The sequence below is a fragment of the Tiliqua scincoides genome, chromosome 4 (genome assembly GCF_035046505.1).
Source record: "Tiliqua scincoides isolate rTilSci1 chromosome 4, rTilSci1.hap2, whole genome shotgun sequence".
NCBI lineage: Eukaryota > Metazoa > Chordata > Lepidosauria > Squamata > Scincidae > Tiliqua > Tiliqua scincoides.
In genome coordinates, this window is record NC_089824.1 from 54,805,050 (window position 1) to 54,830,168 (window position 25,119).

At 45.7% G+C, this 25,119-nt stretch overlaps 1 protein-coding gene across 2 annotated transcripts in view; it reads left to right on the forward strand.

Moving 5' to 3' along the window:
• Window positions 1-25,119, forward strand: part of TMEM241 (transmembrane protein 241) — a 64,912-nt gene that overhangs the window by 12,456 nt on the left and 27,337 nt on the right. Inside the window, exons 5-13 of one of the 2 annotated variants that reach the window (XM_066624787.1) lie at window positions 172-249; window positions 2,077-2,102; window positions 3,576-3,627; window positions 6,694-6,742; window positions 7,668-7,713; window positions 9,626-9,661; window positions 11,435-11,469; window positions 13,414-13,483; window positions 20,442-20,535. In XM_066624787.1, the coding sequence (XP_066480884.1) occupies window positions 172-249; window positions 2,077-2,102; window positions 3,576-3,627; window positions 6,694-6,742; window positions 7,668-7,713; window positions 9,626-9,661; window positions 11,435-11,469; window positions 13,414-13,483; window positions 20,442-20,535 (486 nt within the window). The remainder of the gene's footprint in view (window positions 1-171; window positions 250-2,076; window positions 2,103-3,575; window positions 3,628-6,693; window positions 6,743-7,667; window positions 7,714-9,625; window positions 9,662-11,434; window positions 11,470-13,413; window positions 13,484-20,441; window positions 20,536-25,119) is intronic. The other variant, XM_066624788.1, reaches the window with a different exon arrangement.

The following is a 25,119-nucleotide window of genomic DNA, read 5'->3' on the forward strand; positions in this document are numbered from 1 at the left end:
TGATAGCTGATCATTGAACTGAAGAATTCATTGAACTGAAAACAAATTTCTGTGATATGATATACCTGAGTTCTGGTTTCTAGTGTCACCAAACAGAAAGACAGATAAGTGCTGTGCACTTGAGAGCATCTACAGGGCTAATCTTACTGGTCACATTTTCTTCCCTGGCAGCCAATTCCTATCTTTCTTACCTTACACAATGCTGCAGAAGTCATCACATGTGGAACCGAGAAGTTTGTGCATAAAGAGGTATGGCAGAACTATCTGTAATGTAAGTAGCTTCTATCAGGGATTTGTAAATTGTAAATCAAGTCTAACATATGTTCCTATTGTGCTAAATAATCCAGTTATCAACATTCTTTTTCTTGTCCAGGGGACATACTTTGAACATTCTTCTTTGGAAAATGAAAGTTAAATTACTTAATCCATTGGAGGAAGGTTTCCACACATCCTTAGAGTATGTAAGAAAGTAGGAAAAGCTGTTTGAAAAATGGTCTAATTTTAATGAACCATAATGGTTGAGTTTTCATCAGATCAAAGTCAGGGTGCATTAACATATTTTAATAAATAATGATTCATGCTCCCTTCTTCCCCAAGCACTGGGAAGCCCAAGGGAACCTTTTACTCACTCTGCTTCCTTTCAAGGAAAGAGAACTGCTGACTTAGTGTTTTTTTTAATAGCCATCTGTTTATTTACTGTTTATTCAAGGAACTGCGGCAGACATCCCCAAAGCAAAATGAAACAAAAATGTTTTAAGCCCTCGCTGAAATGCCAGGGGGGAGGGAATAGATCTTAATTCCCCTGTAGGGAGTTCCATAACTTGGTGCCACTACTGAGAAGGCTTGCCTCTGTGCCGCCATTGCCCTAACTTGGGAGAAAGGCAGCGCTTGTAGGAAAACCCCTCAGATGACCTAAGAGGGTGGGCCAGAATATATGGGGAAAGGCAGTCCCTCAGATAACCTTGCCCCAAACCATGAAGGGCTTTAAAGGTCAAAACCAGCACCTTGAATTGAGCCTGGAAGTGCATGGGCAGCCAATGCAGTCACCGAAGCAGCAATCACAATGTTTAATACATTCAGCTATGAGACACTTAGAAATAGCATTTGATTTGGAGCAAGTACCGCCTATTTTCAAATCTCTTAACTTGTTAAGGCCATTTCTAATTGTTTAGGTCAATTGGAAGCCATGTTCCAGCACTTGTGATTCAAAGTCAGTTGCGATTCAAATCCAGAACTGCAAAGTGCTTCAGCCCACACTGGATCTATCAGCATACATAACTGACAGAACCAGGTGTAGGATGAGTCTGCACGCTGGGCTTCCTGTCTGTAGGATATTCCAGAGACTCTTTTCCCCCCCCCCCATACTTTTTTCATTCAGCTGCCACTGTATCCTGTGGGGGACATTTGGCCCTGGAGGCCTCCTCAGGCTAAAGGAACATTCATTCCCTTACCCCAGAGTAAGTCCCAGCAGACACTATGGGTCAACTCAGACCTGCACTGGCTATAGAACTGGAGATAGTCTGAGTTGGTCCTTGCAGGTGAATTTGGCCTAAGAAAGAGGTTAGGATTCAATGAGCACTGCTGCCACCAATCTGCCCCTTCCCTGGCATGATCCGCCCTCCTCCCTGCTCAGTCCTCCCCATTTCACCCACTCCTGCCCTCTCCACCCCATTCCGTCCTGCATGGCCTTACCTGTTCCAGCGAGCACCCCTGGTCTGTCAGAGCACAGACCTGGCTGCTTGCCACCTGTGGCAGCAGGCCGGCCTTGTGCCCTGGCATAATTGCATTTGCTACTGCTGTAAAGCACATTATACCAGTGGAATGCATGTTCCATTAGCATAATGGCTAGGTAGGATTGGGCCATAATTCTTGTTCAGGGTATACTTTTCAACCTTATACAGAAGCTATTTCAAGATGAGTTCCCTATTTTGCTGCTTGTGCCACAATATGAGAAGTTCCATTTGGAAAATTATTGGAAGTTAACAGGCATGTGTAGTAATGTAACTTTATTTCTGAGGTCAGCTATTTTTAAAGTCTTTTCAGTCTTCTGATTATATCTGATTTCCTTTCTTACAGCAGACCCCTCTCCTAAAGATCTGTGGGTATGTTTCTCATTGTATCTTAAATATATATATCTTTATGGAATTTCACAGGGATCTCCTACTGTTGTACTACCAGCCCAGTCTTAACTAAACTCCCTCCCCACCAATGCAACTATGCCAGTGGAGTGGAAAAGGCATGGAACACTCCTCAAGGTAAAGGAACATTTGTTCCCTTACACTGGGGCAAACTTCCACTACCCCAATAGGTCTCCTCAGATCTACACCAGCCATTTTGCTGGCATAAGTTCAAGGAGAGTAAAGTACAGGGAAAGGAAGATAAACTGGTTAGGATACTGGTGCAAGATGCCACCAGCTGTATCTACCCTGTACCACCTCTGTTCTGTTTCCTGCTGCCCCCTCCCTGCCAAGGCACTCCCCTGTTCTTCCCCCCCCCCCATGCTAGCTTAACTGCAGTTCCATGTGTAGCCAGCTGCTGCAGCAGGCTTCTGACACCTCCACAGTTTGCGGTAATTGTTCTGAAATGGCTGCCAGTGGCACACTGTGCATGCCACCATATAGTTGTTTATGACAGTGGAACCTCTGTTCTGCTGTCATACAGCTTAGTTAGGATTGTCCATTAGTTAATGGTTGGTTCTGTAGTCAAAACTGAGAGAGTTGGGTCATCATAAGCTCTGCATTGGGCAAGCTTTCAGCACAGACAAATTTTTCAGCAGTATTCTATGCATGCCTACTCAGAGGTAAGCCTCCTGAGTACAATTGGACTAACTCCCTGGTATACATATCCTTTCCACCAAATATGTAATATTTATATCTTTATGTACTCACCTTTACACACACACACACACACACGCACACACACACACACACACGCACACACACACGCACAGACAGAGTCCTGTAAGTCCCTTGATTACCAGCGGGTCTCCTCAGATTTACGCCAGCTCTTTAGACTGAGGTAAAGGGGGTGTGCCGGCTGCTATTGGAGAGAGAACATCCAGCACAGTTGCCTGTGCCAGGTGCCACCCCCCTGCCCCCAACACACCTCCTGCCCACCACTCATTCTGTCCCATTCTGTCCTCCCTCCCACCCTCTCCCTGCCCTGTTCCGCCCTCCTCACCAACCAACCTGGTTCAGTGGGTGCTCCAGTCTCCGCCACTGTGCAAATTGCCGGCAGGCTGTTTGCAACTGCTATAAAGTGCATTCTGCCATCAGAACAGTAGTTCTGGCAATGGCCCCACGCTGTTAGGGTTGGGCTATAAAACTCGTTCCAGAATTTCAGTAAAATGCTGGAAGACCTGAGCAAATAAAAAGGTCCCTGCCCAGCATTGAAATGACATCAGGCTCAATTCCAGGCAAGTCTGCCTTGTGGGAGGGATTCCTTGGGTGGTGCTCCATGACGGATGCATAGCTGACACTTATCCCTTTAGTTGTGACTGTCCTCTGCCATAGAAACAAACCTATGGTTCCTTACCATGAACTGCAGTAATGCATTTTGTTTTATTTTTCATGCAGAGTGCTGATTCTTCTGGTAGCAGCAGGGTGCCTTCCTCTATATGACCCAGAGGTAGGTTGGTTGCTTTCAAAACAGAACCAGTTCTGATCTTGCTGTGAAAGGCTTATTCATATGCCATGCCTTATACAATGGCATTGAAGCTCCAGAAGGATCTCTCCAAACTGGCAGAATGGGCAGCAAAATGGCAGATGCGCTTCAATGTCAGTAAGTGTAAAGTCATGCACATTGGAGCAAAAAAAAAACTTCACATACAGGCTGATGGGTTCTGAGCTGTCTGTGACAGATCAGGAGAGAGATCTTGGGGTGTGCGTGGACAACACGATGAAAGTGTCAACCCAATGTGTGGCGGCAGTGAAGAAGGCCAATTCTATGCTTGGGATCATTAGGAAGGGTATTGAGAACAAAACGGCTGATATTATAATGCCGTTGTACAAATCGACGGTAAGGCCACACCTGGAGTATTGTGTCCAGTTCTGGTCGCCACATCTCAAAAAGGACATAGTGGAAATGGAAAAGGTGCAAAAGAGAGCAACTAAGATGATTACTGGGCTGGGGCACCTTCCTTATGAGGAAAGGCTACAGCGTTTGGGCCTCTTCAGCCTAGAAAATAGGTGCCTGAGGGGGGACCTGATTGAGACATACAAAATTATGCATGGGAAGGATAAAGTTAATAGAGAGATGCTCTTTACACTCTCGCATAACACCAGAACCAGGGGACATCCACTAAAATTGAGAGTTGGGAGAGTTAGGACAGACAAAAGAAAATATTTCTTTACGCAGCGTGTGGTTGGTCTGTGGAACTCCTTGCCACAGGATGTGGTGATGGCATCTGGCCTAGATGCCTTTGAAAGGGGATTGGACAAGTTTCTGGAGGAAAAATCCATTACGGGTTACAAACCATGATGTGTATGTGCAACCACCAGATTTTAGAAATGGGCTATGTATCAGAATTCCAGATGCAAGGGAGGAAACTTGTTATCTGGTATGCTCCCTGGGGCATTTGGTGGGCCACTGTGAAATGCAGGAAGCTGGACTAGATGGGCCTATGGCCTGATCCAGTGGGGCTGTTCTTATGTTCTTAAGTTATAGGCTGGCAAACTCCACCAAATGGCATGGTGCAAGTGAACCTTTTTCCTCAATCATTTTGCTGTTGAGGAGGAAGAGCAGAGGGCAGCACCCAAGAGGAAGGAAAAATCCAGAGGGGAGGTTGCCTCAGAAGGTACCAGAAACTGCCCAGTGTGTTTCAGTTGCAAGCCTTCTCTGATTCTTAAACTGTAATCCATAGATAGTGGCTGAAGGCCAAATGGAGATTGCCATGAAAATAAGGATTTTTAAGTCTATATATTCAACAGAACATAATAAAGTGTTTTCATGGGAGATAGTTGGAGTTTTTGTTTTTGAATCACTGCCTTGATTGAGTGATTGACTGATTGATTGATTGCCTTTTTCTTCAGATATTACTCAAGGTGGTTTATATAGGCAGGCTATCCTAGATCTGATAAGGGTCTTTACAATATTGTTTTTGTGTGTGTGTGTGTGTGTGTGTGTGTGTGTTTGTGTGTGTATACATACAACCTTTCAGTCTCCAGATGTCTCCCTTCCATAGGGTAGTCATCTCTCTATCTACATAGCACACGCCCTTGGGCTTGTACAATTGTTAGAAGATGCACAGCCTGAGTTATCTGTTTTAACTTGGAAGTAAGTCTCACTGTGTTCAATGGTGAAAGAGAGAATTGAATTTGGATTCACCAAGGAAAATTGGATTTCACCTTTATGAAGTACGCAGTCCCCTGGTACAAAACCCTGCTGTGCCACACACACCCTCCTGTGGCACCTCTTGATAGTATGTTGGGTGTTACCACTGCCACAGATACTGTGAATTCAGGGTCAATATTGGGGTGTCATCTAAATCCCTGCCCACTGCCACCTCTTGGTGCATGCACACACATATCCTTCTCATGGAGAGTGGGTGGGCAAGCAAACAAGCAGGTATGCCCCATCCCCATTTCCTTTACTTACAAAGACTGTGCCATGAAACTTCCCCTCTCCATGCATCTTCTGTTCGAAATGAACAGAGGATGCTGGGAATGAAGCATCCCCTGCTCATGGCAAACAGAAGTGGTGTGCAGTGGGGAGTTTGCGTAACACAGCCTTTGTAAGGAAAGGAAGGATGGGCTCCAAATCACCTGTTTCTGCCTATTTGGTGCTTTATACATACCAAAGAGGTGGAGAGAAGTAATCAGAAGTCAAGCAGCTTGCTTTTCCCCCCTTCCGCCTTGGCTGCTGCGATCTGCTTCCCACTTGCTCTCAGCAGTGCCTGGTGGAGCTGCAGACTGGAGAGGGTGGTAGACAAAGCAGGGGGCTTTTCCATTTGCAGCCCTGCCAAGAGTGCCACTACAAGCAACTATTTCAAGTCCCCTTATGGTAGGAACACTATTGGTCAATGTGGCCAAATGACAAAGTACCCAATCTTGCCAATCGGTGATGCCACGTTGGAGGTGCATCTTAGCATGTTTAAATGAAACAAAGAGCCTAATCCTGTCCTAGCAGCACTGATACAGCTTCAATGTAGCCCCAAGTTAAGGGAACAAATGTCTTCTTACACTGAGGAGTCCTCTGTAACTGTCTCCCCACTGCAGGATGCAGCAAACATCCCCGTTGGCACAGCTGCATCAGTGCAGCCAAGTTGAATAGGATTGGGTTGAAAAAGATCCATAGTGATAAGGAAAGTGATAAGATTGTGTTGGGTTTATAAATAGAAAATGCGCATCTGTTTTTATTGTTGCTAGATGAAAAGAAAGGCACACTCTTGGTGACTAATACATCAAGCTGAAATTGAAACAAAGTCAACTTTTTCTAAGAACATAAGAACAGCCCCACTGGATCAGGTTGTAGGCCCATCTAGTCCAGCTTCCTGTGTCTCACAGCGGCCCACCAAATGCCCCAGGGAGCACACCAGATAACAAGAGACCTCATCCTGGTGCCCTCCCTTGCATCTGGCATTCTGACATAATTCTAATGCATTTTTGTTCCTAGAATATTGCTCACTTATTAGATTTTGAACTAATTTCTAAAGCAGCTATTTATCTTTGTTTATGCTGATGTTTTACTGTGCAGTTTGATACCGACGGCTATTTTTGGGCTTTTGTACATTTGCTGTGTGTTGGTAAGTTTTTTTTAAAATAAATAATATCTGAGAAAATTAAGCTTCCAAGCATTTGTGCAGCTCCCTTTCATTTTTGTAGGGTTTGTGCTAAGGCACCCATCTTGCTGTCTATTGTTCCACAGTACAATAGCCAGCAACGTTGCATAAGCGAAGTTGCTTTGGTATTGCTTTTACCCTGGAATGGAAGCTTTATTATGTGTCCTTCCTGAACAAGTGGATTTCAACTTTGAATTAAACTGAATAGCATTGTGAAAATGGAAGCGTAAACAAATATAGGCAGATGAAAGCTCAAAAACGATTTGGAGAGATTAGAGCAGTGAAGAGAGAGAAGAAAGGAGATATTGATCTCAACTATGAAAGACATGAGGATGGAATTGAAATGCCAGGCAATTCAAAGCAACTGTGTATGCTGCAAAAGTTTTATATTTTTCAAGTACAAATAGATTTTTTTTAAAAAATCTGGATTGTTTTGCATTTGGGAGTAGTTCTCCAGCTGTAACACAACATGCAGGGCTGGCCTGTTCTTGAGGCCTACTGAGATGGTTGCCTTGGGGAGCAGACTGGTGAGGGGGGAGTGTCCACTGCTGTCCACCTTTTTGCCTCCTTTGCTCCTTTTCCTTCCACTTCCTGGATTAGAAATGGAAGGGGGGGAGAAAGAGTGGAAGAGGGAGTGTGGAGGAGAGAAGGGCGGTAGGTTAGAATTTCAGAGACGTTCTTCTGCACTTGCTCTTCCACTGTGTTCCTTTTTTCCTTTTCTAGTCCAGGGAGTAGAATGAGCAGAGGCTGGCACATCTACAGGCAAGGGGAAGGTCAGCATTTGATATGCCATCTCAGGTGTTGGGAGGTCTTGTTCTGGCTTTAACTGTATGATGTATTGATGACCAGAGTGATGATTGACACATATTTCTTATCATGTCTTTCACAGGAGCTTACAAAATATATCACAAGTCATGGAGATCTAGTTCTCTAAGGTGATTTATTTTTCCCCCATGGTTTAAAGGAGGCTAAGTAAGGGAAAAGAGACTTGCTACAGATCAGAAGGTATCATAGAAAAAGTGATAAAGTCATGTGTGATTAAAGGAGCAGTTGCCTAACTTACTTTGTTCACAGCATCCTTCGTATCAGAGCGATTTCTTCAGGCACCCTACAGTTCTTTCTTTCACTGTCCTAGAGACAGAGGCAGAAATTCTGGGCAAATCTCCCACGGCGCATGTGGCATACCTATGAGTTCACTGTGGTGTCCCAGGGCACTGCAGCACACTGTTTGGGAACCGCTGAATTAAAGAGTGTTGGAAAATGCACAAGGACAAAGGCAGTGAGGCATACAGTAATTGTATAAACAGTCATGCGCATGTTAAGAACATGTAGTATTTATTTATTTTTCACATTTTTATACCGCCCTTTCTCCAAAAAGCTCAGGGTGGTGTACACAGCTGCTTCCTTCCTTTTGTCCTCACATCAACCCTGTGAGGTAGGTAAGGCTGAAAGAAAGTGACTGGCCTAAGGTCACCCAGGAAGCTTCGTGGCTCAGGGAGGATCTGAATCTGGAGCTTGCAGGTCTAAGTTCACCTCCCAAACCACTACATCACCCTGGCTCTCAACTTACTTCATATACACACGTTTGTGGCTGCAACTGGAATGTTCATTTTCTCTCCTCTTTCTCTCCTTCAGTTCTTTACCCAGAACAGCAACAGCAACTCCACATAGGGGTCATAAGCACTAACACTTGTGATGACTGTGGGGGCAGTATAATGGCTTGTACAATGAATGACCTGAGCACAAAAAGGTCTTGTGATGTAGTCCCAGAGAAAGTAATCAGTGCAGATGGTGTGATTATTTTGTGGCCTGATTTTTGGCTCCCTTACAGTTAGCTGCAGTTTAAAATGGGTTTTTTTCCTTATCACAGAGACCGGTTGCAGTTGCAGTGGAACAGTTATGGGGAAATTTAAAAGAATGTTAGTTTGTCCAGATAAGGAAAAGAATGATTGTGTTTTGTCTATCCTGTCAGATGTGAGATTAGTACGGAGAAACAAGAGCACTTGCCTTTGTGTTGGATGTGCATAACAGTCCCTGTGGGAGCACACACGGAGAGACGGGCAAACATAAATGAGACACTTTTGGAAATATTTCTGCCTATTAGCATAATCATCATTTATTAGCATAATCATCATAAGCATCACATATATTTAACCAGTCCTGGGTTGAGACACTCTGTTGAGACTGTGACTCTGTTCAGATGTAATGTGATATGATGGTTTGTGCTATCATTTTAAAAACCCACACCATGGATTGAGCTTTCAGTTATATGCAGGCAAACCTCAGCTTAGAGCTGTTTGCTTTTGGTGCATCAGCTCCTCATGGTAGAGCAATGACCTTAAGCCATTTCTGCCCAACATTGCATATACACAACAGGGATCAGATGTGTGCACTTGTGGGCTGGGCAGAAATGGGTTAATTCTGATTGTCAGTGGTCTGTGGATTCAGATATAATGGAAAACCAGTTGATACAAATATGATTCACTACTAACTTCAGACTCTGATTTCAGATCCTAGTTTGTTGGTCCCAAACAAATTCCCCTTTGGGAAAAAATGTTTTAAAAACCTATTCCTAAGCTATTTCTTGGTCTTATCCCACTGAGAAAAAGCAAGCCTGCGTAATAGCGACAGTAGTAATTTATTTTCTTTCTAACATGAAGCAAAATAATGTATTTTCATTTATGTTCACAGTTAGAAGTTTGTTCCAGGATCCCATTGAAAAATAAAATATCATTTTTTACTACTTAATAAAAGAAAGGAATGATTGGGTATAGTCTTTGTTTTTAAAAAAATGCTATCATCAGACTTTTTCTCCCTCTGAAATAAACTGATTTTCTTTCTCCTTAGTGACTCTGAGCAACAGTATATAAACTATGCATTCAGGTAAAACATCCTTTCTGTCTTTCTCTTAAAGTATACTGTATTTTATCTAAGAAACATAAAATTGTCAGTTCTGTTCAATTGATAAAGCAGCACTAATAAGAGGGGAGAAAGAACCACTACAAGCTTGGGATGTATTATAACAACAACAGAAATATATAGGTATGTTAGAGCCCAATCCTGAGCTCGGCGTGCCGGCTTACCACAAGTATGCACTGTTGAAACCTGCTGTTAGGCACATTTGCAGGCCCTAGCACTGGATGAGCACCAGTGGTAGCCCGGTGCTGGCCGGCGCTGGGCTACCGCCGAGCGGGCACCCAACCTCCACCGCACGGCGGTCACACGGACTGCTGAGCAGTAGATAGGTAAGGGGTGGGAGGCAGGGAGGAGGCATTCCAGGGAGGGGGGAGACAGGCAGAGGGTGAGGAGAGGGCTGGGGGAGGTGTGCTGGTGGAGGAAGCAGGGAAGGAGGGAGGTGGACTGGAGGAGCGACACTCCACGGAATCCAAAGTCTCCGTGTTGGGCTCACCACCCGACACAGAAGCTTTTGATTCACCGCCGACCTTTTTGTTAGTGGTAAATTGAGTAGCCTCATTGCAGGGCTACTTTCTTTACCCAGGGGAAGAGGACGAAACTCCCCTTCTCCTGAGGAGCTGCCGGCGGCTGCCCAAAGCACACAGGATGTGGTGGCAGCCATTTTTGGCACTGCCGCAGCCCCGCACCCCAGACAGCTCAGGATTGGGCTGTTAGTCATTCTACTCAGTCAGCAAAGCAATGATTGCATCACTATAACCAGGGTTCACTGTATATTTTGCTCAGAATTGATGATCCTAAGAACCCAATACATCTTTGGTAGTAAATTTCTAGACCTCTTGGCTGCATAAAGAGGTCTTACGTACGTGTAGGTGCATGCTGACTTTCAGAAACCAGAGTGATTGAGTTGTGGTCCCAGTGGTCAGGCCTGCCTCTTTCTATTATTAGAGGAAGGGCACAATCCTAATCTGGTCTACTCAGAAGTACGTCCTGTTTTGTTCAATGGGGCTTACTCTCAGGAAAGTGTAGTTAGGATTGCAGCTGAAATCTATTAAAATATGCAAATTATTCTTAATTTGCATAATTTCTGCAAAATATGGAATTCAGTGGTTTTTTAATGCAGCATTCAGTATGTGTAGTCCTGCTCATAATCTTATAAATATCAGGCTATAGCCTGCATTTTCTATAGCTCTGAGAGCCAGCTGAACATGTTCATTCAGAACACTTTCATTCATACAATGATGAGGATGGGGGCACGTTTTTTGTATGCATTAATTGTTAACGAAAGAAAAGCTGCACACTCGGAATAGTGTATGATGTTATTTCCTATCCCAAAGCAATCAAGTTGCAGTCTTTGGATTCTCAGCTGAGAAGCAGTTTCTAAATTAGAAATTTTGCCAGAGATAAAAAAAAACACATCTGTTTTGTGCAGGAATAAAAATGCATAAGAAAAGCGTTCTCACATGAGTTTGTGTCTATATGATGCAAGAAAAATAATAATCTTCTGTATCTTCAGATAATAGTTTTGATTACTGTGACCTAAAGAGGTGCTGTCTGTCTTGTGACAGCAGAAATAAAACTACGATAAAATTGCATGTATATAAATTTTCCATTGGTCTTTAACTCAAAACCGCCAAGGAGCCCAATTATTTAAGCACAACAGCAGTTTGGTAGGCTGAACAATTGGCAACATTCTTGTCTGGTTTGTAAAATATTTATATTCTTTTCCTCTCCCTTTTTTAGTGTGTTGCTATTGGCTTTTGCATCCCACCCAACAGGTAAAACATTGATGATTTAGGTCAAACTTCATTTTCATTGTAGCGCATAAAGGAAGAAGGGATGGGGAAATGCCTGAGATTCATTCCAGGCTGAATTCCAGTTGTAGGAGAGCAGTGGCAAGAGAGAGGTATGCCTTTCTCTCCTGCTTATGGGTTTGTCTCTGGGAAACAGGATGCTGAGCTTGATAGACCTTGGGCCCAGCCTGCCTTTTCTTGTGCTCTTATGCTCATCCAAGTCCGTGCCTAATCTTGAGAATTGAGCCAGAACTGATTGCCTTGCAATGATAGATCTGCATGGTATTTATTTAATGTTTGGGTGCACACACAGAGTACATTTTCCTTTAGCTTCAGCTTTTGCAGCCCTCTTCCTTACCCCACTACAGGGCAATGTGAACTGTTCAGCCCACCTTTTTCTGGGACATTCTGCACATCTAATGAAATGGAATGGTTATATACTGCACTCAGCTAGAAGACAGTTGCCCTGTGGAATACTGGAAATCATTTCAAAATGAGAACCATTTTTCTCCCATGTGTTTCTCCCATTTTTCTCCCATTTTTCTCCCATCTTATCTAAAAATTAACAGGCACTTCAGTTTTGCAGCTTGTGTGTGGTTTATCTCTTCATTCTAGCATAATATACCACAAGAATTAATTAACTGCCATGGTCTGATGGACTGAGGAATGAACCATTACCACTGGGACTTGCAAAGAGTCTGGTAGTTCAGGGCAGAAGAAAAAATCCCAGCTGTGTTGTCCAGAACTTTTGAATATGAAAATATGAACCAATGCCCAGCTCTAAAATTATTATGGTTACTTTTATGTCATCATTGTTCTTCTGAGAGAAAAGTTTCCAACCACATGTTTTCTCTTTAGGACTAAAGAAGAAGAGTATCAGTAGTCACAAGGGGCATTTAAGCCTTCCCCCAGCTGCTGATTCTTCCTTGCAATGATCCCTCACCCCATAGAAATGTTTTTAAGTCTCTACTCCCAGCTGAGTTCTAAAACTGAAAATGATTCCAGCTGGGAGCAAAATGGCTTGGGGGGAGGCATTTCTCCTCCTTCTAACGCATTACTCCTTCCCAGTTAGTGCCTTTTCATTCTCAAGTACCTCAGCAAATGTGGAGGTGAGACTATATGATTGCTGACATTCATGGAGCCTGACTTTGGGGACATCTTAAAGCTTCCTAAAATCAGGGTGCTATTTAGGGAAGGCAGTGGGATAGAGTTTTCAAACCACATGTGACAGGATTAGCCTTCTGGAGCACAGGTATCTGTGGTTATTTTGAGGTGAAGAAACAGCAACCCACAACACAATATATGCTATTAAAATTCACTGCCTTTATTTCGTATTTAATATTCAGTACATCCAAGAACAAAGCTTTGAAACTTTTTGTGAATCTTGCTCCTGTTTCAGCTCCTTCCCTACTAAAATGTGAAATGGAACCCATGGTCTCCCAAAGTGTTTTGTTTTTTAATGTATTACAGTCCAGATTGATGAAGGGAAACAGCCAATACCTACGAATGTTTCCTGTTGCACAAAGTAGAACTAATTTAACATATTCACTAGAAACAAATTATTTCCTTATGGCCATGAATATCAGGATAGTGAACAGAGCTCGTGCCTTTTAGTTGGAAACTATACTAGCCAGCATGATTTTTTTTTTTTCAGGTAGAAATGCATTCACTTGAAGCAGACTTCCCTTCTCTGCAATCCCTCTTTGAATTTATAATTTATTACAAATTGAGTAGAGGTGAAACGGTGGGAAAAGATCACTTATAAAAGCAAAAGCAATTTAAAGCGCCCCAGAGCGATTAAAAGCATGTTGAAATGAAGGGCAATCGGTTAATGCAATCAGTGTTTCCATATACATGGTTAACTATGTGTGTATTTTTGCCAGTTTTTCCACTGAACCTTGTCCAAACTTGCATTGTTTTGTTCCCCAGGGGATCTCTTCAGTGCCTTGGAATTTCCATTTTTGTACTTCTACCGCTTTCATAGCAGCTGCTTTGCCAGGTAACTTTGCAACTTGTCAGAGTGGGCTGTTTAAGAGAATAAGAGAATCTAACTTTGGTCCAAAATGGTATGCTGGCTATCTTCTGACACTGGCTGGCAGGAATTTATCCACCTCCTCCCATATGTTCCCTTGTTGCACTGTGTGCAATATCTAAGGTCTTGCCCAAGCATCCCCCCCCCCATTAAAGTGCTGCTGCTGGTGTTGAAGGGCTGGACATTTTGATTCACGGCATTGACTCTTTGGAATGCCCTCTCCAGGGTATCTGTCATTGTATTCCTTCTGCCATTTACTCTCTGCTGCTTGAGTAGAGCAGCACCTTTTAAAGCAGTAGGAATCAGTTATTTAGCAGGGTTGAACTAATTGTAACTAGTTGGCCAGTACTTTGACCCTCCTTTTATGGATAAACCCCACAAATTATAATTTTAAAGATTAAACAACCCAAAGTACTAAACAAGTCAAATTACCTTGTCTGTGGATCACTTCACAGTCATAACTAATATTAGCTAATTTTCAGCAAAGATGAAAAGGTGTAACATTAATTTGGCTACATAACTGCACTGGGAGTCATGTCCAGTTCCTTATGTGGACATAGATATGGCTAGCGGTGATATAAGAGGGTGGCCAGCTTGGGCCCTGGCCAAGGACATGCATCCATCAGTGGTCCTATGTAGCCTGACTGACCCTAGAACCTTTAAAACCAGTGGCATTATCCCTTCAATACCCAATGCACTATCAGGGAGTGCTATGGGTACCAAGTATAGGGCTTTGCTCCAGGTACTCCCTCTGAAGGAGCAGGTCCGCAGCTTGGGGGTTCTCCTGGATCCACAGCTGCACCTGGAGTCCCAGGTGGCAGCAGTGGCCAGGGGAGCTTTTGCTCAGCTTCAGCTGATTCGCCAGCTGCAACCATACCTGAGCTGCGCGGACCTGGCCACAGTAACCCATGCCCTAGTGACATCTAGATTAGATTATTGCAATACGCTCTACGTGGGGCTGCCTTTGAAGATGGTCCGGAAATTACAATTAGTACAGAACGCAGCTGCCCATGTGGTGGCTGGAGCACGTTGGTTTGACTCTGTCGAGCCATTGCTTCGGCGGCTGCACTGGCTGCCGGATCTGTTCTGGGCCCAATTCAAGGTGCTAGTTTTGACTTTTAAAGCCCTTTACGGCTCGGGTCCAGGGTATTTGAGGGACCGCCTCCTTCCTTATAATCCTGTCTGGGCTCTTAGATCATCTGGGGGGGCCCTTTTGACTGTGCTGCCACCAAGAGATGTGAGAGGGGCGGCGGCCAGGAAGAGGGCCTTCTCGGTGGTGGCCCCCGAACTCTGGAATACCCTTCCCTTAGAATTGAGAACTGCTCCCTCTTTGCTAACATTTCAGCGTGGACTGAAGACCTTTTTATTTCAAAAAGCTTTTAATTGTTGACAGGCTGGCTGGCTTTCTTGCTTTTTTATATGAGAATCCACAGGGTTTGTTTTTAGATTTTTAATTATTTGTAAATTGTTTTAATTATTGTTTTTAATGTTGTATTTTTAATTGCTGTAAGCCGCCTTGTGTGCCCTTTGGGCATAAAGGCGGGATATAAATTAATAAAATAAATAAAACAAATAAATCACTTTAAAAACAGTACCCTTTTTCTGCTCCTGGCCAAGTAAAGTGTGTGCTTCTCTCTCCCCCGTCCCCTTTGCCAAATGCATGGAAACAACTTTAAGACCCCTGGTGACTGGTAAAATAGGAAGCGTTTTATTTGGGAAGGGGGAGGAAAGCGGGAAGGTTTGGAGATCAGAAGGGGGGGAGTGGAAAAGGGAGGGGGCTGAAAAGAGAAATTTCATTTTGATGAGAAGCGATCCCAGGCTGGGAATAGGAACCAAACCAGACAAGGATCAGTGAGGGTTAAGGACTGCAAGCTGAGCATGCTCGGTACTTGCCAGATGGGGGTTGGAGTTTTGGAAACAACATGCACCCAACACAGAAGGCAGCAGCCTCGGAGCGGAGGGAGAAGAAGGTGGGGTGGCAGCAGCCACTCTCGCAGCTGAGCAACTCCCGTTTCTTCTGCTTTAAAAAAAAAGCGCAGACAACAGGCAGAAGACGGGCTCATATTCTGCCCAGGGGTGTGACTGTATCACTGCGAGAGGACATCCCGCGCCTTTCCTTTGAGTGCCTGGCACCTCCCTAAAGAGCCACGCCGCACAGTTTGAATAACACTGGAGTATAGCCATAAGTATAAGTCAAGAATCGCTTCCTATCCAATTTGGCCATTATGTCAACAGAAGGTGTTGAGCTTAGGCAGAGTGATATGAAAACCATCTTTCTTGAATTTGTGCAGTTCTAAACCACAAAGGTAAACTTACAGCACAATCCTGCATGTGTTTACTGGGAAGTAAGTTCTATTTTGTTAAGTGAAGCTTACTCCTAGGTGAGTATGTTTGGGATTGCAGCCTTACAGCTCAATCCTGTCCAGGATTAAGCTATTGCCTGGAGAGGTTTATGACAGCAGAACACTGTTCTGCTGTTGTAAAATGGCTTCCATTTTAGGAGAGCTGCCCCAATCAGCAGCAGTGCAGGAAGACCACCACTGGACCAGAGGTAAGTCTGATAGCTGTGGGGACAAGGAATGAAAGGAACAGAGGGAGGAGGGGGCAGAACAGGGAGGAGACATATTGAGTGTAGAGGGTGGATTGAGGAAGGGGCAGATTGAGGGAAATGGGGTGATATTGGTGGCAGTAATGCCACCTATCCCCCTTCTTGGTCTCAGTTTGCCTTCTTGGATCCACTTGGACTTGCTTCAGCAAAGTAACTGGTATAGATCACGCAAAACAGCTGTCATCGACATGGAGCTGAGCAGACTGCAGATGGACATCGTCGCCCTTCAAGAGACTAGGCTGCCAGATTCTGGATCTGTCAAGGAGAGAAATTTCTCATTTTCTGGCAGGGAAAACCACCAAACGAAACCAGGGAACATGGCGTTGGCTTTGCGGTCAGAAATACCCTGCTGAAATCCATCATCCCACCTACTGTGGGAAGTGAAAGAATTTTGTCCCTGCAGCTCCAGTCATCAGCAGGACCTATCACTCTCATCAGTGCTTATGCACCGACTCTGTCGTCTCCAGCAGAAGCCAAAGACAAATTCTATGATGACCTGGCCACCACTGTCAAGAAAATCCCTGTAAAAGAGCCATTGTTCATCCTCGGCGTTTCAGTGCTAGAGTTGGTGCTGATAACAGTTCATGGCCCACTTGCTTAGGTCAGTTTGGCACTGGGAGGATGAACGAAAATGGCCAACGCCTGCTAGAGTTTTGCTGTCATCACGGTCTCTGTATCAGCAACATGTTCTTCAACACAAAGCCCCAACATAGAGTCTCTTGGAGACATCCAAGATCAAAGCACTGGCACCAGCTCGACCTGATCCTCACCAGACGCTCCAGCCTTCCCAGCATCAAGATCACACGCAGTTATCATGGTGCTGCCTGCGACACTGACCACTCCCTGGTGTGCAGCAGAGTGAAACTGCAAACAAAGCGACTGTATCACACGAAAAAGGAAGGAAGACCTCGCATTGATACCAGCAAGACCCGGGATCAGAGAAAAGTGGAGGAATTTGCACAAGCGCTTGAGGAATCTCTTCCAGGCCCGGCCGACGCAAACGCATCCAACAGATGGGAACATTTCAAGAATACCGTTTACAAGACCGCCTTGTCCATATTCGGCAAGAAGACCAACAAGGTGGCAGACTGGTTTGAAGCCCACTCTGAGGAGTTGACACCAGTCATTGAGGAAAAGAGGAGAGCTCAAGCAGCATACAAGGCCTGTCCCAGTGAGCGCAACCTGCAGGTCCTCCGAACTGCTCGCAGCAAAGTCCAACAGACTGCCAGGAGATGTGCTAACGACTACTGGCTCCAGCTCTGTTCCGAGATACAGATAGCAGCTGACACAGGCAACATCAAGGGGATGTATGATGGTATCAAGCAGGCCCTAGGTCCAACACAGAAGAAAATTGCCCCTCTGAAGTCTGCCACAGGCGAGGTCATCCAGGATCGGGCGCAGCAGATGGAACGCTGGGTGCAGCACTACTCTGCGCTATATTCCAGAGAAAATGTAGTCACCGAAGAAGCACTGAACAACATTGAGTGCCTGCCTGTGCTGGAAGAGCTTGACAGTGAACCAACCCTAGAAGAACTTCACGTGGCCCTGGACTCCCTTGCCTTTGGCAAGGCACCTGGAAAAGACAGCATCCCTGCTGAAGTCCTAAAATGCTGCAAAGAGATCATCGTCACTGAGCTGCATGAAATCCTCTGTCTCTGCTGGAGAGAAGGTGGAGTACCTCAAGACATGAGGGATGCAAACATCATCATGCTGTACAAGAACAAAGGTGACAGGGGTGACTGCAACAACTACCGCGGCATCTCTCTCCTTAGCGTTGTAGGAAAGCTATTTGCCCGAGTTGTACTAAAGAGGCTCCAGGTACTTGCAGAGAGCGTCTATCCAGAATCGCAGTGTGGATTCCGAGCCAACAGGTCCACCATTGATATGGTATTCTCCCTTAGACAACTGCAGGAGAAATGCAGGGAACAACGACAGCCACTCTTTATAGCCTTCATAGATCTCACAAAGGCTTTCGACCTGGTCAGCAGAGACGGCCTCTTCAAGATTCTCCCCAAGATTGGATGTCCACCCAGGCTCCTCAGCATCATCAGATCTTTCCACAAGGACATGAAGGGCACTGTTGTCTTCGATGGCTCCACATCAGACCCTTTTGACATCCGAAGCGGAGTGAAGCAGGGCTGTGTTCTTGCACCAACCTTGTTTGGGATTTTCTTCGCTGTCCTGCTGAAGCAGGCCTTTGGAATTGCAACAGAAGGCATCTATCTCCGGACCAGATCAGACGGAAAGCTCTTCAACCTCTCCAGACTGAGAGCAAAATCCAAAGTCCAGCTGAAATGTCTGCGTGACTTCCTCTTTGCCGACGATGCAGCTGTCACTACCCACTCTGCCAAAGATCTCCAGCAGCTCATGGATCGTTTTAGCAAGGCCTGCCAAGATTTTGGACTGACAATCAGCCTGAAGAAAACACAGGTCATGGTTCAGGATGTGGACTCACCTCCCTGCATTACAATCTCTGAGCATGAACTGGAGGTTGTCCATGACTTTGTGTACCTTGGCTCAACGATCTCCGACACTCATTCTCTCGATACCGAGCTAAACAAGCGCATCGGTAAAGCAGCTACCACGTTTTCCAGACTCACAAAGAGAGTCTGGTCCAACAAGAAGCTGACGGAACATACCAAGATCCAGGTCTACAGAGCTTGCGTCCTGAGTACACTTCTGTACTGCAGCGAGTCATGGACTCTTCGCTCACAACAGGAGAGGAAACTGAGCGCTTTCCACATGCGCTGCCTCCGACGCATCCTCGGCATCACCTGGCAGGACAAAGTTCCAAACAACACAGTCCTGGAACGTGCTGGAATCCCTAGCATGTATTCACTGCTGAAACAGAGACACCTGCGTTGGCTTGGTCATGTCGTGAGAATGGATGATGGCCGGATCCCAAAGGATCTCCTCTATGGAGAACTCATGCAAGGAGAGCGCCCTACAGGTAGACCACAGCTGCGATACAAGGACATCTGCAAGAGGGATCTGAAGGCCTTAGGAGTGGACCTCAACAAGTGGGAAACCCTGGCCTCTGAGCGGCCCGCTTGGAGGCAGGCTGTGCAGCATGGCCTTTCCCAGTTTGAAGAGACACTTTGCCAACAGTCTGAGGCTAAGAGGCAAAGAAGGAAGGCCCATAGCCAGGGAGACAGACCAGGGACAGACTGCACTTGCTCCCGGTGTGGAAGGGATTGTCACTCTCGGATTGGCCTTTTCAGCCACACTAGACGCTGTGCCAGAACCACCTTTCAGAGCGCGATACCATAGTCTTTCGAGACTGAAGGTTGCCAATACCAATACCAATACAATGCCACCTATCCCCCTTCTTGGTCTCAGTTTGCCTTCTTGGATCCACTTGGACTTGCTTCAGCAAAGTAACTGGTATAGATCCTAGTAGACCATGAAAGTGGCAGAGGCTTAGCCCCTGGGAGGGGAACAAATGTTCCCTTACCTGGAGGAGGCCTTCCAGGCCTAAAACTTCCCCATAGGATACAGTGCATTCTCCCCCCCCCCCCATTGATGTGATGGCATCACACCAGGAAGTTAGGTAGGATTGGGGAGTTAGGTAGGATTGGGCTGTTAAGCATTTTATCTCGTTTCAGTTTTGAAACCTAGTAAGGCTAGCAAAACTGTAATTGTTAGATTGCTGTCCAAAAGATCTGCCTCTCATCCCCACCCCCATGGCTGAACCATCAGCAGGAGTCTACAATACTTAACTGTTAAATATGGTGACCACTCCCATATAGGCCTAAGTGGAATTAGAAACAGGGTTCCAAAATTTCTCAATTGATTTCCTATGTCTTTGCCTTTCCTATGTCTCTGCCTATGTCTCTGCTGCCTATGCCATCAGCATTTCTACATTCTGTTTTCATTCTTATGATGAATTATTCAACTACTTGCTCTTGGAGCAACCCTCAGTTGTTTTTTAAAAATCTACATACTCTTTGCAGCGGTAGATGCTTGAGTTTAGTTGCAAGGAGCATAATTATAATATTGCACCTCTAAGCCCCCCTTTCTCCAAGGAGCTGAGGGTGGCTTACATGGAGTGATTTCATTTTATCTTCATAATAGTCCAGAGACAGAAAAATAGTCACTGTCCAAGATTCTCTAGTGAGTGTAATGGCTGAGTGAGAATTTGAACCTGTGTTTCCAACATCCAAACTGAACATACTTGTTGCAGCAGCTTACTGCTTTTTATTGTATGAAATAATGTATGCAGTGTTCACTGCTCACCTCTGAAAACATGTAGTTATTTCTGAAATAAGGTAGTTGAAACTAAGAACCCTCTGTATTAATGGCATTCTTCTTCCGCAGTGGTCTTCTGGGATTCCTCCTGACTCTTCATACAATAAAACTTAAAAGCAGTACATCCTCAGGACAGTATGCAGTGTGGAGTTTCCTGGCAAAGGTGAGGATAAGAGCTGTCTTTTGATCTGGAGGACAGAGTGAGCATCTAACCTCCAGGCCATTCTTACAATAATTGAATGTGAATAGTTTTCCCCAACCACATTTTATATCCATCTCAGGTGTGTTAATATTGATTGCGTTCTAGAGGCTTCACCTCCTTAAAATTACATTCATGTGCATAGTGGTTATTCTAATCTGCATTTTGATCTTGAGCCAGGTTTAGTAGTAACTTAAATGATTTATGGTTAATTGTGTCCTATGACTGTGCTCACAGAGAAATCAGATGTGTGTATTTTATCAACAAAACACAGACTCATCCAATGTTGAATGATGGAACTGTACCAAAGCCAGCATTGTACCAAGTTCTGGACACATCCATGTGTTTAACACTCTTTCCATGGTGACAACCTCATTTTTAGCAACATTACATTTCAGAGATTAGACTCCAGGTCCTATAATGAAGTTATTGGCAAAATGCTACTTATCTAGTAATAACCTTGCATAGCTATAAGAACATAAGAACAGTCCCACTGGATCAGGCCATAGGCCCATCTAGTCCAGCTTCCTGTATCTCACAGCGGCCCACCAAATGCCCCAGGGAGCACACCAGATAACAAGAGACCTCATCCTGGTGCCCTCCCTTGCATGTGGCATTCTGACATAACCCATTTCTAAAATCAGGAGGTTGCGCATACACATCATGGCTTGTACCCCATAATGGATTTTTCCTCCAGAAACTTGTCCAATCCCCTTTTAAAGGCGTCTAGGCTAGACACCAGCACCACATCCTGTGGCAAGGAGTTCCACAGACCGACCACACGCTGAGTAAAGAAATAACACACTATCATAAAGGTTTATTGACATGCTTAATATTTTGTCTCCTAAAATGTTCTTTGTCCCAGCACAGTATGTTCTCAGTATTTCCTGTCTGTCTACAGTGCATAAGTGCTTTTTCCTCTGATTATTGGATGATTGTTTACATTTAGGGTACAGTTAGATTTCTTTTTTACCTCATCAAGTCAGTGCCTGGTCGGATGTATTCTGAGCAATAAATAATTAAACAAACCCAAATAAAAACTAGCTTGAGGTCACAAAAACAGTCCAACCTAAGAGAACAGAACTAGGAGGGAAAGGACCTAGGAAGGGCCAATTCCCAACCCATTAAGAGCCCCATTAGGCTAATCCAAGCAGTCCATTCAGGAGCCTGCAGAGTAGGTCACGCCCATCAGCAGCTGTTTGCCTTCCTGAGCTTTTGTAAACTCACCTGGGAAGGCCAGCCCCCTTTCAATCAGGAAGGGAGGAGGGAGGAGGAGCCAGCCAGGAGTATAAAGCTAGGCAGGCCATCGCGTGAGGCTCTCTGCAGACGCGTGTGGCCTCTGGGAACCCAGTGCCTCGGGAACTAAGTGCCAGGTAAGGCACAAGAGTTTAGCATCTGGGCGAGTTCAGCAGCAGGGCGAGGAGGCCAGGGCCCCATACACTGCCCTTCCTCTTCCCTTGAGAAGAGGGCTGCTATCCAGTGTATGGTTTTTAAAAGGACCCCTAAATAAAACAACAACAACAACAAAAAAGCTATGCAGTCAGACAGCCAGCAGCAGGGTGGGGGCTATCCAGTGTTCTGCATCGAGTGCCACATGTATGATTATATGCCTCTGGGGCATAAGTCATGGGTGTGTCCTCGATGCAAGGAGCTCCAGGCTCTCAGGGAACGCGTCCGCTCCCTTGAAGCCTTGGTGGCCGACCTGGAGAAGTGCAGGCAGCCAGAGGAGGACCGTGGGGAGACTTCTGGGGACGATCAGGCTTCGTCCCAACCTCAGGCGTGCAACTCCTCGGCTGCCCGGGTGGGAAGTCTCGGGACTGGAGGACGTCATCCTGGAGAGGAGGGAAACAATCCCCTAGGGGGGATCCCTTCTCCAGGGGATGGGCCCGTATCCGAGCGCACTCAGGATACTCCTCGGCGGGAGGGGGGTCGGGGGCTTCTTGTAGTGGGGGATTCGATTATTAGAAACATAGAGAGGGGGGTTTGCGACAGATGTGAGGACCGCATGGTGACTTGCCTGCCTGGTGCGAAGGTTGCGGACATCACTTCTCGTCTAGACAGGCTGGTAGACAGTGCTGGGGGAGAGGTAGCGGCTGTGGTGCATGTCGGCACCAACGATGTGGGCAAGTGTAGCTGGGAGGTCCTGGAGGCCAAATTTAGGCTTTTAGGCAGGAAGCTGAAAGCCAGGACCTCAAAGGTAGCGTTCTCTGAAGTGCTACCTGTTCCACGCGCAGGGCCAGCTAGGCAGGCGGAGATCAGGGGTCTCAATGCGTGGATGAGACGGTGGTGTAGGGAGGAGGGGTTTAGATTCGTTAGGCACTGGGGAACGTTTTGGGACAAGCGGGGCCTGTACAAGAGGGACGGGCTCCATTTGAACCAGAATGGAACCAGACTGCTGGCGCATAACATTAAAAAGGTGGCAGAGCAGCTTTTAAACTGATCCCTGGGGGAAGGCCGACAGGAGCCGAGGGGCATCCGGTTCGGGACTCCTCATCCCTATGGGATGAGGATGGGGAGGTTAGAGAACAACAAGACAAAGGCAGGGTAGGAGAAGAAATTGGGAAAGGTAGGGTGATGGGATGTGATAGACGGTTTGGCACAATGAGAGGATGCGGGGACAAAGGAGCGAATAAGCAGCCCATCCTGGGGCATTCTGTGTATAAATGCTTTTATGCGAATGCCCGAAGTCTACGAGCAAAGGTGGGAGAACTGGAATGTCTGGTGACAAGGGAAAATATTGACATAGTGGGCATAACGGAAACCTGGTGGAATGCGGAGAATCAGTGGGATACCGCAATCCCGGGCTATAAACTCTACAGGAGGGACAGGCAGGGGCGTGTTGGAGGTGGGGTGGCCCTTTATGTTAAGGAAGGGATAGAATCCAGCAAAGTAGAGATTGAAGGTGGGTCCGACTCCACCGTAGAATCTCTGTGGGTTAAATTACCAGGCTTGTGCAGCGATGTAATACTGGGGGCGTGCTATCGTCCTCCAGACCAGAAATCGGATGGGGACCTTGAAATGAGGAAACAGATCAGGGAGGTGACAAGGAGGGACGGGGTTGTAATCATGGGGGACTTCAATTATCCTCATATTGACTGGGTCAATTTGTGTTCTGGTCACGATAAGGAAACCGGATTTCTTGACGTGCTAAATGACTGTGGCTTAGATCAGCTAGTCAAGGAGCCCACCAGAGGACAGGTGACTCTGGATTTAATTTTGTGCGGTACGCAGGACCTGGTTAGAGATGTAAACGTTACTGAGCCATTGGGGAACAGTGATCATGCTACGATCCGTTTTGACGTGCACGTTGGGGGAAGAATACCAGGCAAATCTCTAACAAAAACCCTTGACTTCCGACGGGCGGACTTCCCTCAAATGAGGAGGCTGGTTAGAAGGAGGTTGAAAGGGAGGGTAAAAAGAGTCCAGTCTCTCCAGAGTGCATGGAGGCTGCTTAAAACAACAGTAATAGAGGCTCAGCAGAGGTGTATACCGCAAAGAAAGAAGGGTTCCACTAAATCCAGGAGAGTGCCCGCATGGCTAACCAGCCAAGTTAGAGAGGCTGTGAAGGGCAAGGAAGCTTCCTTCCGTAAATGGAAGTCTTGCCCTAATGAAGAGAATAAAAAGGAACATAAACTGTGGCAAAAGAAATGTAAGAAGGTGATAGGGGAGGCCAAGCGAGACTATGAGGAACGCATGGCCAGCAACATTAAGGGGAATAATAAAAGCTTCTTCAAATATGTTAGAAGCAGGAAACCCGCCAGAGAAGCGGTTGGCCCTCTGGATGGTGAGGAAGGGAAAGGGGAGATAAAAGGAGACTTAGAGATGGCAGAGAAATTAAATGAGTTCTTTGCATCTGTCTTCACGGCAGAAGACCTCGGGCAGATACCGCTGCCCGAACGGCCCCTCCTAACCGAGGAGTTAAGTCAGATAGAGGTTAAAAGAGAAGATGTTTCAGACCTCATTGATAAATTAAAGATCAATAAGTCACCGGGCCCTGATGGCATACACCCAAGGGTTATTAAGGAATTGAAGAATGAAGTTGCAGATCTCTTGACTAATGTATGCAACTTGTCCCTCAAAACGGCCACGGTGCCAGAAGATTGGAGGATAGCAAATGTCACGCCTATTTTTAAAAAGGGAAAGAGGGGGGACCCGGGAAACTATAGGCCGGTCAGCCTAACATCCATACCGGGTAAGATGGTGGAATGCTTCATCAAAGATAGGATCTCAAAACACATAGACGAACAGGCCTTGCTGAGGGAGAGTCAGCATGGCTTCTGTAAGGGTAAGTCTTGCCTCACAAACCTTATAGAATTCTTTGAAAAGGTCAACAGGCATGTGGATGCGGGAGAACCCGTGGACATTATATATCTGGACTTTCAGAAGGCGTTTGATACGGTCCCTCACCAAAGGCTACTGAAAAAACTCCACAGTCAGGGAATTAGAGGACAGGTCTTCTCGTGGATTGAGAACTGGTTGGAGGCCATGAAGCAGAGAGTGGGTGTCAATGGGCAATTTTCACAATGGAGAGAGGTGAAAAGCGGTGTG